The sequence below is a fragment of the Danio rerio genome, chromosome 10 (assembly GCF_052040795.2).
Source record: "Danio rerio strain M-AB ecotype USA chromosome 10, GRCz13ab, whole genome shotgun sequence".
NCBI classification, from domain to species: Eukaryota; Metazoa; Chordata; class Actinopteri; order Cypriniformes; family Danionidae; genus Danio; species Danio rerio.
In genome coordinates, this window is record NC_141030.1 from 26,524,832 (window position 1) to 26,541,856 (window position 17,025).

General features: G+C 34.3%; 3 protein-coding genes and 1 long non-coding RNA gene across 9 annotated transcripts in view; 2 read left to right on the plus strand and 2 right to left on the minus strand.

Annotated features, from left to right (window-relative positions):
* Window positions 1-1,558, plus strand: part of LOC103911744 (uncharacterized) — a 19,704-nt gene extending 18,146 nt beyond the window's left edge. The window contains exon 3 of the long non-coding RNA XR_015501121.1: window positions 805-1,558. This is a non-coding gene — a long non-coding RNA (uncharacterized LOC103911744). The remainder of the gene's footprint in view (window positions 1-804) is intronic.
* im:7136398 overlaps window positions 1-3,539 on the minus strand; it is a 12,051-nt gene extending 8,512 nt beyond the window's left edge. The window contains exons 1-2 of one of the 2 annotated variants that reach the window (XM_087270565.1): window positions 3,236-3,539; window positions 766-982 (exon numbers count right to left, since the gene is read on the minus strand). In XM_087270565.1, coding sequence (XP_087126691.1) covers window positions 766-966 — 201 coding nt within the window. In that variant the 5' untranslated portion in view covers window positions 967-982; window positions 3,236-3,539. Of the gene's footprint in view, window positions 1-765; window positions 1,002-3,235 lie in introns of both variants that reach the window. The other variant, XM_087270564.1, reaches the window with a different exon arrangement.
* A 319-nt stretch (window positions 3,540-3,858) lies between these two features.
* unm_sa30652 (un-named sa30652) lies at window positions 3,859-16,043 on the minus strand. The gene is made up of 8 exons (XM_087270561.1): window positions 15,602-16,043; window positions 15,197-15,420; window positions 14,734-14,872; window positions 10,932-11,071; window positions 10,584-10,636; window positions 10,305-10,429; window positions 6,128-6,445; window positions 3,859-6,049 (listed from the first exon to the last, which is right to left on the minus strand). Exons 2-8 carry the CDS (start codon window positions 15,409-15,411, stop codon window positions 5,717-5,719), a joined length of 1,323 nt encoding a protein of 440 aa, XP_087126687.1. The 5' UTR covers window positions 15,412-15,420; window positions 15,602-16,043; the 3' UTR covers window positions 3,859-5,716.
* si:dkey-175g6.2 overlaps window positions 15,319-17,025 on the plus strand; it is a 49,478-nt gene continuing 47,771 nt past the window's right edge. For 2 of the 5 annotated variants that reach the window (XM_087268786.1, XM_087268785.1), the window contains exon 1: window positions 15,560-15,637. The gene's annotated coding sequence lies outside the window, so the exon portion shown is untranslated. 5 annotated transcript variants of the gene reach the window in all.

A 17,025-nucleotide genomic window follows, 5' to 3' on the forward strand; every position in this document is an offset into this window, starting at 1 on the left:
TATTTTGAAGCATTTGAACATATTATATTATATATTATATAATTAATATTATATAATAAACAGATATATTTATTAAAATAACATTTTAGTCACCAAAAAAATAACATTTTAGTCACCAAACATCTTTAGAAATGGAAAGATAATACATCATGTGAAATATTGAAAAAAAGACAAACTACAAAATATCAACAAAATTATATACATGTTGTAAAGCATCCTAAAAAATGTTTGTTTAAAATAGAGTTTTCTGATTATGTCTTGAAGAGAATAAGAAACTTAAATAACCCTTAATTATTCTTTTTTTTGGCTATTAGAGTATAATATGTTATGTATTTAATGTCTATAAATCTACACGGTAATAAACTGATAATTAGTTGTTCATAGCTCATTATTCACACATGCCTTCCATTTATTTACAGTTTCAAATTGCATCATGGGATCTTGTTGATAAAAATTTGACATTTATAGTGGACTAAAACTATATACTTTATAAGAAATAATATATAGCAATAAATGATTAAGAATACTGCCAGTTAATTACCAAATTGTACTAAAATTTACACAACAAACCCAGCCAATATAGAACTATATTGAATTAGAAACTAATACAAATCTCAAAATATACTTTATTTTTTTCGACATCAAATGTTGGCAGCACAGAGATCAAAATCCTATGAAGCAGTGTGTGAAAGCTGAAATAAGCTGAAAACACTCAATAATCACAAAGTATGGGAGATGATTTATACAGTGTTTGCATGATGTTACCTCTGCTTTTTTCCTTCTTTTCTCTTCCTGCCTCTCCAGCTCTGCAATCCGCAAACTCAACTCTTCCCACTGCATGATGGGAAGGTCGTGGTCACCCAGAGGAGACTCTTCTTCACTTTGCTGTCTAGTCCCCTGGTCAGAGGGTGAGGGGTCATCGGTGGTCCTCAAATAACACCTGTCACTGTCTGGATTCTCCTCCATCCGGTGGAGAGTGATGCTGGTCCAGCAAAGACAGGCTAAAGCAGATGAGGGAGGGGGGGGGGGGGGGGGGGGGGGATTTTTTGATGAAGTTTAAAAGAACAGCATATATTTGAAACAAACATTTTGTCACATTAGATATTAGATATTATAAGGATGTTTCTGAGATTTTTGTCAAAATTGACTTATTGACATTAAATGACAACTTATTTACATTATTAGATGTTTTTTTTATAAGTTGTTTACATTTTAAGACTTAAAAAAAAAAGGCTTTATCTACAAATTCGAACTCTAACTTGGCTCTACAAGGTTCTTTCTGTGAGCCAATCAGCATTTTGAATGCACGCACGAGAACAATCAGAATCAGCTTTCTTTGTCATTTCACATTGCTACATTGACAGCGGGCAAAGACCAGAAAGAAACACAAAATACAAAACTAAGTAATGGTGCACCACACAAAATTGAGAAGAAACCTGAAACTAAAAAGCTGTGTGTCAGTGTGATGATTTAGAAGCGTTTTTGACATTGAGATGAAATGTTTAATTTTACATTGTTAAAGAAGCAACAGGAACAAAAAAAAAAAAAAAAATATATATATATATATATATATATATATATATATATATATATATATATATGTAAAAAATTGAAAATATTAAAATTTGAAATATTTTTATTTGTGTAAAGAGTCATTGAAAAAAAATTTTGTGTTTATTAAACGTATTTGCTCATTGTCTGATTTCTTTTAACATCTTTAAATTTTACTTTAAGCATTGAAGGGCAAATACTTAATTTTATCTATGGGGCATTTAATTCAATAAATTTAATTCAATAGTTCATATAAAGCATAAAATTCAATAAATATTACCACATTAATTACATAAAATTAACAGCTTCACTGGATAAAATATTTAGCACAGCCTTGTATGCTTAATTTGAGCAAAAAAAAAAAAATAAATTTCTAAAACATTAAATAATTGTTGCAGAAAGCAAAAATTTTACTTTCTCAAGCATCAACATATTGTTACAACACCAATATATATATTTTTGTGATTGCAATTCTTGAATAGTAATGCTTGAATTAATGATCTGCCAGATAGAACCTTAAAATTCCAAGCAGAAAAAGATTATTATTATTTTTTAAATTAGAAGGATTCCATCCATCTGCATCCCTGTTTGTTGTACCCAACTTGCAAACTTAAGAGAATTTTGATCATTTACATTTAGAGTACTTTTAGGGTCTCTGTCATGTTAATGCATGAAAGAGAACTGTTATACACAAATGGTTTGCTATATGGAATGCAAAAACATTAAAGCTTAATATCTCAAAACCATTTAGATTGCAGATAGGACCTTCTAATTCCAAGGTGACAATTTGTAACATGCTACGTTTGACACATTATTGCTTTACAAAAGTATAATTTCTGTAAAAAGTGATCTTAAGACACCAAACTTGTAAACAGAAGTGCGATTAAGCAGGACTGACAGTTTTGCAGCATATTATCAATCAAAAATAGCATATTTTGTAACACAGCATAGGGAATTTAGAAATATGTCTGCATGGAAAAAGGCCATAAACTTCATAGTGAAGCCAAAAATAAATGTAGGCTACATTTAAGGAGTTTACATGCATAAACCTCTAAATGTCATTTAATATTTCTTTCTAAAATTAGCATTTTTCTTCAACTCCTGTGTGTGGATACTGTGTCGAATAAGTTATTTTACTTGCATTAAGCAAAATAACTAAACAAAAATTTAGGAGGCTCGGAAAATTGCTCCTTTTAGCTGGCATTTAGAGGTTTTTCTCTTCAATTTTGCATAAAATTATTATTATATATTATTATGATTATTATATGTAGCTACATCCAGTAGATAAAAAGAGCAGTTTGTTATCAGCTTTTAATTGCTACTTCATGTCAGTGTTTACACGTTCATGAGGGACACAATTAAATGACCCTCAAAATTAGACACCGGGGCATTAAATTTCTCTCCAGACCTTTACCAGAAACCCATGCTACATTAAAATCCCTGTTTTCAGAGCAAACAACTCAAACGCACTCAAGATGTCCAGTCACACCAAAGTGAAGGAGCTTTTCTGTTTGCTTCGTGACGCACGATGACTAACATGCGCATCTTTAAAACAAACCACCAAGCTGTTTTTATCCCATAAATCAAACACTTTATACCATATCAGAAGTGTGCAAAGTTGTATCGCGGTTATGCCACTGCGGTTCTTGTTTTCTTATCATGAAGATGACATTAATTCACTCACCTTTTATCGGAAAACTGACGTCGACATCGCGACCGTCACATAAAGTTTAACGCTTTTACACATTTCGCGTATAGTTTACTGACTTATTTCTCAACTTCGGTCCTTCCTCTGCTGGAGAGGAAACACCCCTTTGGCTTTCCCTTTCCTCCCGCCCTCCGTCAGTGTTTCTTCCCGTGTATGTTTTCTTGTTTACGGCTAGTTTTACTTTCTTCTTAATTTCTTCTTCAATATCGATATGTTCTGAACTTGAGGAGTCCGTCGCTGCTGGTCAAGTTTGGATTGCGCGTGAATGTTTTGTGTACTGTTATAGTGACAGCTGGAAGTGCAGATAAGACTGTTTGGGAAGGGTTGAGAAAGTAGGTGTCCGATTTCACATGTTGGGAGATGAAGAGCGCGAGCAGATGGGAAAGTCTGTGGGATTGTGGTTTGTTGTTCACACTGCTGATGAAAGCTGTGATGCAATGCTTCAATAATGCAGAAAATCACATCCTCTAAAAGCCTAACGTAAACTAATCTCGGTGCAAATATTTAAATGTTCCTCGAGAAGCCTTGAGGTTAGATGGAGTGTAGCTTGCTGAAAATATGTGTCAGCAAACATTTACCACTGCAATGAAGGAGGCGTGTTGAAGGTTGAAAATAATTTAATTTTGCATAGTTATACAGTCTAAAAATATATAGAGATGGCATAATAAAAAATAAACTTTAAAACGTTTAAACCAGGGATGGCCAAACATTTTCTTATGACGGGCCAAAGACTAAACCTGACTGAGGGCTGTGGGCCGAAGTTACTGTAAAATATAACAAACTATATCGGATTAAAGTCGCCATGGGTAATTATCTAATTTATTTAATAATATTTCAAAAATAGAAAAGATTACTTTAATCGTTAATGTTTTTTTAAAACATTTTTTGATCAACTTAATAAAATAAAAACAAACAATTCCATTTAATTGCTGAAAACATTAGTCAAGCTGCACACCCTTTTGCATTGTCTTGTGAGTTGTTCTCTGTCCATTGTAGTATGTAGGCCTACATAAAAAAATCTGAACATTTAAATTAAACATTTAATTTAAGTTAGCTTTTTGTAGCTCAAAAAAAACAAAAAAAAAAAGATTTTGTGAAATTAGAGATAAACTCTGGGCATTCCCCAACATCATTTTCCCTATGGGATGGCGGGACAAATCAAAGGTTACCATGGCCCACGGGGCTTATTTTGGGCATATCCGGTGTAGACGATATGTATTAAATGGTAACCCCCACCCTACCCCAAAAAATAGTCATGCACTTTTATTATGATGGACGTGTTTTTTTTTAAATATTAGTACAATATTTCACTCTAAACTTTGAGAGTTTAGTAAGAATAGCCAATTTTATATATCATATTTAATTTCAGTTTTTTTTTTATTTTATAAGCTTCAGGTTTATAGAATAATACCAATTCAGTTTTTAAAATATGTGGACATAAAATTAAATGTTTTGTCATAATACAAGTAATAGTTAATAAATAAATAATCTGACAATAATTGAAAATAAAATCTGAATATAAGTTTAATAACCAACATTCCCAATTCATTCATTACATTCATTCATTGCATCCATCAGTCCAACATTTATGTATAAATGAAACATTTTTATTCTGTCCTTTTAATTATTAGAAAAATATATTTTAAATGATTATAATTATGTTAACAAATGGATTAAACCGTTGTTTAGATGACAGATAAACACAGAAATACACTGTAATTACTCGTCCCTTCATATATGTTCAAATATATATTATATCTAAATAATCCTGAAATATAGCTTTGGAAAAATATTAAGAAACATTTTTAAGGATGTATTTGATTAATATTGTTTGTTATTTTGTTTTATGAATATTATTATTACTATTTATTGTTTTATATTATAAGTAAAAGTCTCATAACATTACTTACAAATATCAATCAATCAAATATCATGTTGTAATTAAAAGGATTTTTTTCAGGAAATGACAACTGGTGAGAATAACAGGTATTTTCATTTGCTGAGATTGAAAAATCAGGGTTATTCCATCAAATATCCTTTCTTAAAAAGACAACAGTGTTGTGTATCAAATATTAACATATGAAAACAGCCCTTTTTAGTATTCTATGCAAAAAAACTATAAATGACAAGTTTTATTTTAAATTAAGAAGAAATGGCATCAGTGGTTTACAGAATAAATCATGTTTTCTCAAACACAGTTATAAAACTATCTATCTATCTGTCTGTCTGTCTGTCTGTCTGTCTGTCTGTCTGTCTGTCTGTCTGTCTGTCTGTCTGTCTGTCTGCCTGCCTGCCTGCCTGTCTGTCTGTCTGTCTGTCTAAATGCTTTTTGGAATTATTAAGAGTAATTATTTTCTTCCTTCAGCATTTCTAGATGTTCTTTCTACCTTTTTACCTTTTTTACAGGTATGAAAGTAAAGGTGTGTAAATCTCATTCAAATGTTAGTAGCTCAACAATCAATCTGCTTGTTCAGACGGAGCTTCCAAAAGCTCCCACTGTGTGGCGTCAATGAGCCTATAGTTAAGGAGTCTGTATTTCTGCGGGTCTTTCTGCCTCTGTCTGCGTACCTCCTCATACAGACTCTCAAGCACAGCCAGAGGAGGTGTGAATTGGCCCATCTTGGCCAGATCTAAGTAATAACCCCACTGATCCCTGTCCAAATTGAGCAGGTGCTTCATCTGCACACCTTTGTCTTGTTTTCTTTGCATCTCTCCATGTACCTCCATCTCCATCTCTTCCTGGGTGGGCAGTTTTATCAAGCCCTCCAGAACAGCAAGAGCAAATTTAACCTGTGGATAAAAACGAAATGTGCAACAGTGAGAACGAATCACACTAAGTTTTCAATCTGTATTAAGTTCTCTGCTCACCTGACAGTCAAAATGTATGAAGGGGCAAATAATTTTGCAAATACCAATAAAAAAAATGGAAGGAAAGCTAGGGGGCAGCAGGTATTTATATAGAGGAGCCATTAAAAGGTCTTGTATGTCCAGGCCAAGCTCTGATGGAGAGAGGAAAGGGAAGTTAAAGTTGTATCCTGTACAGAAGAGAAGAATATCTGCCCCGGTCACTGATCCATCCTGGAACTGTAAAGAGCCATCCTCCAAAACACCAACAACAGCGCTGGCCTGCCGGATGCCCAAAGGTGGAGGTAAGGACACGGTTGGTGTGTTATGACTGAGAATCACCTGGAATGAAAAATAAGTTGTTGGATGAGACAGAAGAGTCACTCAATTCTAAATTGTAAACAGTGAGATCAGGTGTCAATTTTCTGTCTTTACAGATATGTAAACGTTTAGGATTTGAAATAGTAACCAGTGAGATACAACGTTTCATTTAAGCCTTGTATTAAAGGGATAGTTCACCCAAAAATAGTAATTCTGTCATCATTTTTCCCCTTCACTTGTTCCAGACCTGCAGTTTCTTTCTTTTGTTGAACAAAAAATAAGACATTTAAAAAATGTTGGAAACTGGTAACCATCGACTTCTGTTGTATTTTCTTTTGTACATTGGAAGTAAATTAATACTGTTTTCCAGTATTTTTCTGAATATTTTCAGTTGAGTACAACAGAAAAAAGAAAATATGTATATACACTCACCGGACATTTTATTAGGTACACCTGTCCAACTGTTCGATAATGCAAATTTCTAATCACCCAATCACATGGCAGAATCTCATTGCATTTAGGCATGTAGACATGGTCAAGACGACCTGCTGTAGTTCAAACCAAGCATCTGAATACGAAGAAAGGTGATGCCAGGCAGGCTGTTCTATACTATACTCAAATAACCACTTGTTACACCTGAGCTGTGCAGAAGAGCGTCTCTGAACACACAACACATCCAAGTTTGAGGCGAATGGGCTACAGCAGCAGAAGACCACTCCGGGTGCCACTTCTGTCAGCTAAGAACAAGAAACTGAGGCGACAATTCGCACAGGCTCACCAAAATTGGAAAATAGGAGGTTGGAAAAACATTGCCTCGCTTTTTAATGAACTCACCTAACCTCACCCCTAAGCCTACCTGTCACAGTGACATCACTCACTCCATTGAGTGCATTGTGTCTGACATTGCATCGCTGAGTGATGTAATCTCAGCTTGCATCATAAAGGCTGCATCCAGATGCTTTTGTATGATTCTCTATTTCTGCTGCAACATTTGGCATTTGACAGAATTTGGCATCAACAACATGAAAGGATGGATCCTTCCTGCCTTGTATCAATGGTTCAGGCTGTAATAGTGTAGGGAATATTTTCATGGCACACTTTGGGCCCATTAGTACCAATTGAGCATTGTGTCAACACCACAGCCTACCTGAGTATTGTTGCTGACCATTTCCATCCCTTTATGACCACAGTGTAACCTTCCTCTGATGGCTACTTCCAGCAGGATAATGCACCATGTCATAAAGCATGAATCATCTCAGACTGATTTCTTAAACATGACAATGAGTTCACTGTACTCAAATGGCCTCTACAGTCACCAGATCTTAATTCAATGGAGTACTTGACAAATCTGCAGCAACTGTATGATGCTATCATGTCAATATGGACCAAAATCTCTGAGGAATATTTCTAGTACCTTGTTGAATCTATGCCACGAAGGATTAAGGCAGTTCTGAAGGCAAAAGGAAGTCCAACCTGGTACTAGGAAGGTGTATCTAATAAAGTGGCTGGTGAGTGCATTTAATATACTATTTTGGGGTGAAACGTCCCTTTTTAGATTTGTTTTTGTCTGATTACAAATGGATGACACGAAAAACAGGTGTAAATGGGGTTTTAAACATTTTGACCTTGTTTATTTTCAACCCCTTATAGATGCAGTTGAAAATGCATTTCGTAATTTTAAAAGAATAGTTTGCCCAAAATTGAAAATTTTCTCACCGTCAAGTGGCTTTTTTCCTTTCTCTTTCTTCTGTTGAACACAAAAGAAAATATTTTTAAGAAAGCTGAAAACTGACCACCATTGACTTCCATAGTAGGAAAAAACAAATACTATGTAAGTTAATGGTTACATATTTCCAGCTTTCTTCAAAATATCTTCTTTTCTGTTAAACAAAAGGAAGAAAGTCATAAAGGTTTGGAACAAGTAAAGGGTTTGAGTAAATTACAGAATTTTTAGTTTAGTTGCTCTCGTGGTAATTGTGTGCAAATAGTCACCAAAAGCCTATAATTCTCCACTAACTGATCTATTTAAACATAATGTGGCATATAGATTAAAGATATTAATCAGTTGGATGCTACAAACTACAATTATGTTTTTATATGAAAAAAGTGTAAATTTTAAATGTTTTAAATTAAGGCAAAACTATGCAAAAAGAATGTTTTTTTTAACCAGTACCAATTCTAAACAATAAACCCTGCAGTGCTTGGCAGATTTCTGCTCTCTGTAATGTTTTTTTTTTTATAGTGTTGTTGTTTTTTACATAATTTTTTTACATACACAAACTGCATGAGTTTATTATGTGTCATTAGATTCTAAGATCAGAAAGGCCCATATATACACACCATCCATAAAGCTCCTAAATAGGTAGTTCACCTACAACCAAATTTTCACTCACTATTTAATCACTGTAAAGTGTGAGTAAGGGATAAGAGAATTTTAAGTTTTGGGTGAAATAAACATTAAAGATATCAGGTAAGTGGTTGAATGTAGAACAAATAGAGGGTGATTGGCTGTCAATGGTTTTTATCATTCCTCAGCTCTACATTGCGTTGCAAATGATTCCAATGATTTTGTTCCAATAGGTTATTGTTATAGTGCTAGTGTGGATTTTTATATTTAGAATGATATTTATAAATGTATCATCCTGTTTTTTTAATTTTGTGAACCTCAAGACGTCTTACAATTTCTGATTAGATGAAACTAATGTACATATTAATTGAATCTATAATATGCATTTACAAAATAATATAATTTATATAGCTCCATTCTATTGATTTTTCCCAGAAATGGGTTGCAGATGGAAGGGCATCCGCTGCGTAAAACACATGCTGGATAAGTTGGCGGTTCATTCAGCTGTGACAACCCCAGATTAATAAAGGGACTAAGCCGAAAAGAAAATTAATATTGTTTTTCAGCTTCAGAACAGTTTGAATCAGGGATTAAAGATTGAAACTGAATCTATAAACACTTTCATTACTTGAAATAAAGTGAAAGTCAAAAGAAAAAAAAAATCACAAAATTACTACAACTAAAATTCTATTATTTATTAATCATATTAAAATAACGCTGCTTTAAAATATTTAAATGTTATTTTTTGTAGCTTGACAGGTCCTTCATCATCCAGAGCTGCATGAATCAACAACTTTAGTGTTCCAGTCTGAAAAAAGTCATTCAGACAAACCCTCTAGTTCAAAACCAAACCTAGCTGTGCCACTTTAACTGGCATGTTAAGAAAAAATTTGTAAATTTTGTAATCTTAATTTTGTTAAGAAAAATAAAAAATAAAACAAAAAAATTATATATATATATATATATATATATATATATATATATATATATATATATATATATATATATATATATATATATATATATATATATATATATATATATATATATATATATATATATATATATATATATAAATATATATAAATATATATATGTGTATGTATACACACTTATACACAGTTAGAATTATTAGCCCCCCAAAAATATTCCCCAAATGATGTTTAACGAGCAAGACAATTTTCACAGTATGTCCGATGATATTTTCTTCCTCTGGAGAAAGTCTTATTTGTTTTTTTTTTTTCGGCTAGAATAAAAGCTGTTTTAAATTTAAATTTTTTTTTTCGAGAGTCCACAGAACAAACCATCGTTATACAATAACTTGCCTAATCACCCTATCCTGCCTAGTTAACCTAATTAACTTAGTTAAGCCTATAAATGTCACTTTAAGCTGAATTCTAGTGTGTTGAAAAATATCTAGTAAAATATTATTTACTGTCATCATGACAAAGATAAAATAAATCACTTATTATGATAATTATGATAATAATTCAGGGGGGCTAATAATTCTGATTTCAACAGTATGTCACCAACCTGAGCGTTAACTTGGGCTAACTCTATCGAAATGTCCACGCCAGATGCTTTGGCCCCCAAGACCACAACAGACTTATTGGTGAAGGGCTCTGGATGGCGGTACGAGTGGCTGTGTAAGACTTTCCCTACAAAAAATAAATAAATAACAGCAATGTAAGAACACAAAGACAAATGAAGGAAGATGAGAGACAGAGAGATAAAACGCAGGGGTGCGATGAGACTAATGGTTGGGCCTCTCAGGGTTATGCATTTGTAGTGATCAGTGATCATTTGTTGTACCTTTAAAATGCTCTATTCCAGGAATGTAGGGCAGGTGGGGGTCGGAGTAATGCCTGCAGAAAGAGGCAAGGAAAAATGAGTCAGCGCCGAGATGCTAAAGGGCTCCTGTGGTCTTCTGAATTCCCTTGCAGAAATGCCACATGAATGCAGAGCATAATACCTATTCACATCACCTCAGCGAGATAAAAGCCTGTGGGTATATTGTGAGGTAAATGAACATGCCACTATTTGAATAATGTTATGCATTTAGAACATCACTGCGGAGCTGCAACGGGAGATTAGATGCCATTGTGTCTGTTTGAGCATGTCTGCGAGATAAAAGGATCTCTTTAAGATGGCATTCCTCACCCGTTGCAGACGAACACTGAGTTGAACGTCTGCGTGTTCTGCTCTCCACATGTGCTGCGCGAAATTACTTCCCACGTCACAGCTCCCCCCGTCTCGGTTGCCATGGAGATGGGCTTCACCTTTTCCACCACGGTGTTGAACTGTGAGGGACAAAGCGATCTGTCATAAGCAATATTCTTGCTTCCGTTGGTAAGAAAAATACTTGCGACTGAGGCTTTGAAACACACTTGATGGCTCTTTCGATTTTGTGGAGACGCTGATGCCTTTGACTGTGAGCAGAGGTCAGCGGCCCCTACAACCTCCGATCGATGATTTTCATTTTCAGACCACTAGTGGCTGAACCATTTCGCCCTATTAGCTCAACTAATACAGTTTATTAAGAGTTGTATGTAGGCGGACTGGCATGCTGTTCAGGCCACTGTGTAAAAAGATATCAATAAATGTCTTTTTGAGTGATGCACTGCTTTTTTGAGACTTACATGGAGACCGATAGATAGCCTTTTATCACCTAATGCTTTATCCATAATACAGTTAAATGCCACAGTGTGTGAAAAACATCAATATTCATTTTGTAGTTATTACCGCTTACTTATGAAAATGCCCACACCCTCAGCTTCTCTCATTGTTATTGAGTTGTTATCTACTTCAGTTCCCAAATAAACCCAAAAACACAGTTACAATGATGGCGATTTATTAAAATACTATGATTTTGGCCTAAAATAAATTACTTTGGATGGTTTGTGTCCTGGCTTAGGCTTTAATTAACTTAGGGTACAATTACACAACAATTAACAATTTGCCTTTGGATTTTTAAAAGTGTTTTGTTGTGTAAAAGCATTCATACGAATCAATGGATATGATTGCAAATGCAGTAATAAAGTGTTAGTTCACCCAAAAATGATAATTATGTTATTAAATACTTTCACATTGTTCCAATCCACTGAGACCTTTGTTCAGAAATTAACCCTTATGTATTGTTAAGGGATGTATTCATCCATTCTGGGGTGATTTTGAGTCTTAATATGGTCATATCTTTTTCTGGGTTTCAGCTAGCAGAGTTTAGTGACTAATCTTATTTTGACACATATTTTGAGAAAATGCTTTGAAATTTTAAAGAAATCAACGATACGCTCAGGGCAAATTTTATACCCTGTAGTAAATGTTTAGGATGAAAACATCCACTAAATTAAACTGCAGTTAAAATTCATCAGAAAAATATGTTTTTCAATTTTTTTGCATAAATGTGTCAATCAACCTTTCTAATAAAAAAATCTAATAACCCTTTAATTGTCAAATTCATAAATGATGTGACTGATTTGGTAAAAAAAATACACACAAAATCATGTATTTTCAATATAAAAAGTAACTGTGAACGGGATTTTTATTATTACTTTTTACCTTTTATCACAGTATTGGACATGTGAAACAACATTGTCTTTGTTGCATTATTTTTGATTGATTTTCATTTTTTTCTCCCTTATTTACTGTTGGTGGATGTTTTTGCCCCATTCGCTTACATTATCACCACATTTTTTTAAATTGCAAAACCATGACACCATATAATCATGCATCTTTGATTGTTGGTGATTTTCCCTCTTGGGAATAAATAAAAACAAAGACTGTGTATTTATGGACCATCAAATATGGTTATCATTTGTGAATTCTGCAATTAAAGAGTTAAAATCATGTAATTCGTTTAAACATTTAGTAGTTTTGATCAGGACTGAGGTTGATTTAAAGATTTATGCAAAAAAAATAAAATAAAATAAAACTAATAATTATATATATATATATATATATATATATATATATATATATATATATATATATATATATATATATATATATATATATATATATATATTTATTTATCTAATGCATTTTTACAGGTTTAATTCCATGGACGTTTTCATCCCAAACATAACAAAAAGGTATTAAATTTAAACAGTGCACTAGGGTTAAGATATTTTAGATTAAATCTGAGGGCTCTCTGATCCTCCACTAACAGCAATGTTCCCAATTCGTTCCATGTAATAATATAAAAACACCCTCAAAAAAGTAGTTCAGTCAGAATATGATCAAGTTATGAGAATATTTTGTGCACATAAATATAACAAAATTACCAACTTATTATTTTAACTTAATAACAGTTTATTCTTCTTGGTCTTACTGCTGACATATATCTGTGTTTTGTTTCAAATGGAGGAAGTTGCGCACAGGCACCTGGGCTTTACATCAGTGCACACTGCTCATGAACACCCACAAAATACTGACACTGCGGAAAAGAAACTGTTGAATAAAGTTGTTATTTTTGTTCTATGTGCATGTAAAAGTATTCGCTTAGTCTTATAATATTCTGATTATTTGATGTTCTGACACATGGTCTGTTTTAAGGACCTCCTTTTGGTATTTTTCAGGACTTCAAACAAGTCCTTCAAACAAACCTTTGATGAGGAAGCGCTCAAATTTTTTATCTTACTTTGTGTTCCAAAGATTAATAAAGGTCTTGGGGGTTTGGATTGATATGAGAGTGAGTAACTATTGACAGAATTTTCATTTTTGGGTGAACTAAACTCGTAAGCATCGCATGTCAGGCCAGTTTTTGATGTGAAGAAACACTATCGATGCGTTCCATTCGGAAGGGCTCATCCCTATGCCCTAATTCCTTCAAAAGGTTTACCCTCCAGAGTGCCAGCTTCTAAGGAATCTCCTCTTTGGAAAGGAGTCGATCATAGTGGTGTACCATTGTTGATCTTTTTGTATATTAGTCACACATTAGTTGATGCCCACAAAACATGCGTTACGACAAACATTTATTTATGCATGTTTGTATTTTATTTTATTTATAACTTCATTCATTAATATTAAAGTAGATGCCTAAAGAAATATTATGAAACTATAATTACATTTTTTGGTCAAACTCTGAGCCTTCAGTTCAGTTCATGTGGCACAAACAACTTCCCTGCATTTTTACTAATTTTAAGTTATAAATGGATTACAACCTTTACATTAAGTAACAAATAAAAAATAAAACTCTACATATTTTAAAATCTTAAGCTTTTTTTCTATTTGCAGCTAAATTTGAAAATAGATTTGTCATATGTCTTAACTCTTCAACTCTTCTTTTTCTTTAATTTTATTATTGTACTTTTTCCTGTTTTTTGTCTTTGTTCGTTGTTAAAAAACTTCCCTGCACAAACCATCAAGGGTGCCTCGAGTGCCCATAAGTTGTACCCTTCAAAATCCTTCATTGCAAAGGGCCCTTCGAAGTGCAGTTTTGATCACTTCGGTTTGGAACAACACTTCATTTTTATTTTCACTCCAAAGTGCCCTTCAGAAGGCGATATATCCCATTTGGAACACACTGTATATATTCTGATCCTCAAATCACAAACAGTCCTAATACCAAATAGTATCCTACGTCTTTGCATTCTTCCTCTGAGTTCTTAAATTTTTCTATTCTACATTATGCTGCTTTGACTGTTGGGCAGAAGCTTGTCTCAGCAGAAGTGTGTGGCCATCAATGGTGTCTTCATTAGCACCCTTATGAAAGATATAATGATGAATGGGACGTGTATAAGGCAGAAAATGTACATTTCTATAGCCACAACAGCACATGAAGTGGGTCATAAGTGATTAGGCCACACACTCCTGTAGAACGCCATTCATGCTTTGCTTGTCAAGAACTTGTGAATTCCTTATACACTTTTGCACATTTGCACAAGAGGCAACTAACTGTGTTTATTTCGAATGGATTTAGTTTTACTGCATACACAGAATTCAGATTAAAGACAAAACATACCTTGATATGACGAGCAATCTCATATTTCTCACAGTATTTTTCCAAATACTGCTGAACTGAAGTGTGGTGCAAAAAAGAAGGCAGGTGGTCATCAAAGGGAAAATCAGGGAACATCATTATCTCCTTGGGCAAGTTGGTCCTTAAAGCAAATTTAAGTCACATAAAATTAAAGGATTGACACAAATGAAAAACAATTACAGCTTAAAAATAAATAAATATATATATATATATATATATATATATATATATATATATATATATATATATATATATATATATATATATATATATATATATATATATGAGAACACTTTAAAGTTATCATCAGTTTTCATGGTTTGCCATTAATAAATGCTTGAAGTAAAATTAAATTTGTGTTTTATCCTATAAACTACTGAAAATATGTCAATAAGATTTCAAATAAGAATGTATATATTATTTTATTTATTTATTTATATTTTACCTGAGGTCCCTGTACATACTGCTGTGGATGGGATACCCATTGTCATATGTGCCCACTCGTTCCTCATAGAACCAGGTCCCACCCAAATGATTGGTCATTTCAAACAGCACGGGTGGGTCAAAGGTTTCCGGTTTGGACAGGACATGTCGAGCAGCGCAAAGGCCCGCCGCTCCGGCTCCTATCACCGCAACACGAACTCTGCTCCTCCGCTTCATTATCCAGTGCTACATGCGGGAAATACATCAGGTACAGAAAAAAGCGAAACATTACCAAATAAAGCCCCAAAACAATTCCCTTTCAATACAATTTCTCCTAATTATTTAGTTTCCTTGACAAATACGCGCATGCGCACTATCGGTCTTTATCAGTATACCGGCAGGTCTCATATGAGTCAGAAGCAATTACCTGTTCTGGATCGGAAACGGCAAAAACTCAACACCGGTAATCACTCACACACACACACACACAGCTGTTTACTGCGGAGATTTAGCGAGCATAATCCCCCATTTTGAAGGCATTTCGAAAGAAAATGCTTGGTCACCACAACAGTTGAATAATGTGTCACTAATGTGAACTTCGGTCATGTCTTTAAGTCAGCTGCCTCCAATCAATGTGCTTTCTGCGCTGTTGTTTGCTGCAGGACGGGCTGTATTGGCTGGAAGGAAAGTCTTCCGGCAAAGCTCACTTTATAACTGTCTGTTCTTATCAGTAACTAGACACACTCTCACTGTACACGCCAATGCCAATTCTTTAAAAGTTTCACGATACTAAGACCGTTCACAGTACATTTTCCTCGTTTCTCTTCGCTAGCAATGATCTGACTGGCTGTGAAACAGGGGCGGATGATACAAAGCGCGTCATGTGAATACAAAATAAAGGCACAACTGAGTCACTTTTACTTTATGAAAACTTCATAAAACCTATAAAGGTTACTTTTGTGTTGCAATTTTTTGCCCCCAGTTTAGTGTTCAGTTGTTTACATGTTTAGGGGAAGTGTTTGCGATGCCTCTTTCAAAGGGTAACGTTAGACCAGTTTAATTGTCGAAATATAATTGAAATCTCATCTGTGAATTAATATTTAGGGACAGTATTTCAAATGTATGTTTTTAATGTAAATGAATTCTAGTCTTATAAAAATAACTCACAGATTTATACTAAATGTGTAATAACCTTGACATTTTAGCAGATAGCATGGTTAAAGAGCCCATATTATACATGAAATAGGGTCATATCCTGGTTGTAAGGGTCTCCAACAACAGTCTAATATGCATGCAAGGTCAAAAAACACTTTCATTGTCTTATAATCTGCATTTATTTTTACCTAATTATCCCAGCGACTCCTGTATGAATCGTCCAGTGATTCATTTGTTCCCAAACCCCTCCTTAGCGCGGAGCTAATCTGCGCTGATTGGACCGATGACAGTCTGTCGCGATTGGTCGACTGCCTTCAGTCAGAGAGGGAAATGGCCAATAGCTAATCAGCAATTTAAAAAGTAATCACAGTTCATACACGCTCGATAGTATAGACGTGGATTTTAGCTGCCACACTATGGCGAGTGGATAGTGCCACGGATAACCGAACGAAGGAGACAGTCGTGTACTCGCCATACCACACACACACAAAAACACACACACACCTCCGGATGACAACGCTCCCGCCCGCACCCGCCAGGTTTTAGCCTGAGAACCCGCTCCGTTTTCTGCCCGCCGCGCCCGGTCCCGCTAGAGCGGAGAACACAACCAAAAATCACCCAGTATACAGTCCAGACAGCCAAGCTGTCGTTCGTTCGTTCGTTCGCTCGCTCTCTCTCTCTCTCTCTCTCTCTCTC

Coding starts and splice junctions, on each gene's coding strand:
- unm_sa30652 (XM_087270561.1), bottom strand. CDS start 15,411: ATGAAGCGGAGGAGCAGAGTTCGTGTTGCGGTGATAGGAGCCGGAGCG. Junction 11,072..14,733: donor AGATTGCTCGTCATATCAAG/GTATGTTTTGTC, acceptor TGTCCCTCACAG/TTCAACACCGTGGTGGAAAA. Junction 10,637..10,931: donor TCAGTGTTCGTCTGCAACGG/GTGAGGAATGCC, acceptor CTCTTTCTGCAG/GCATTACTCCGACCCCCACC.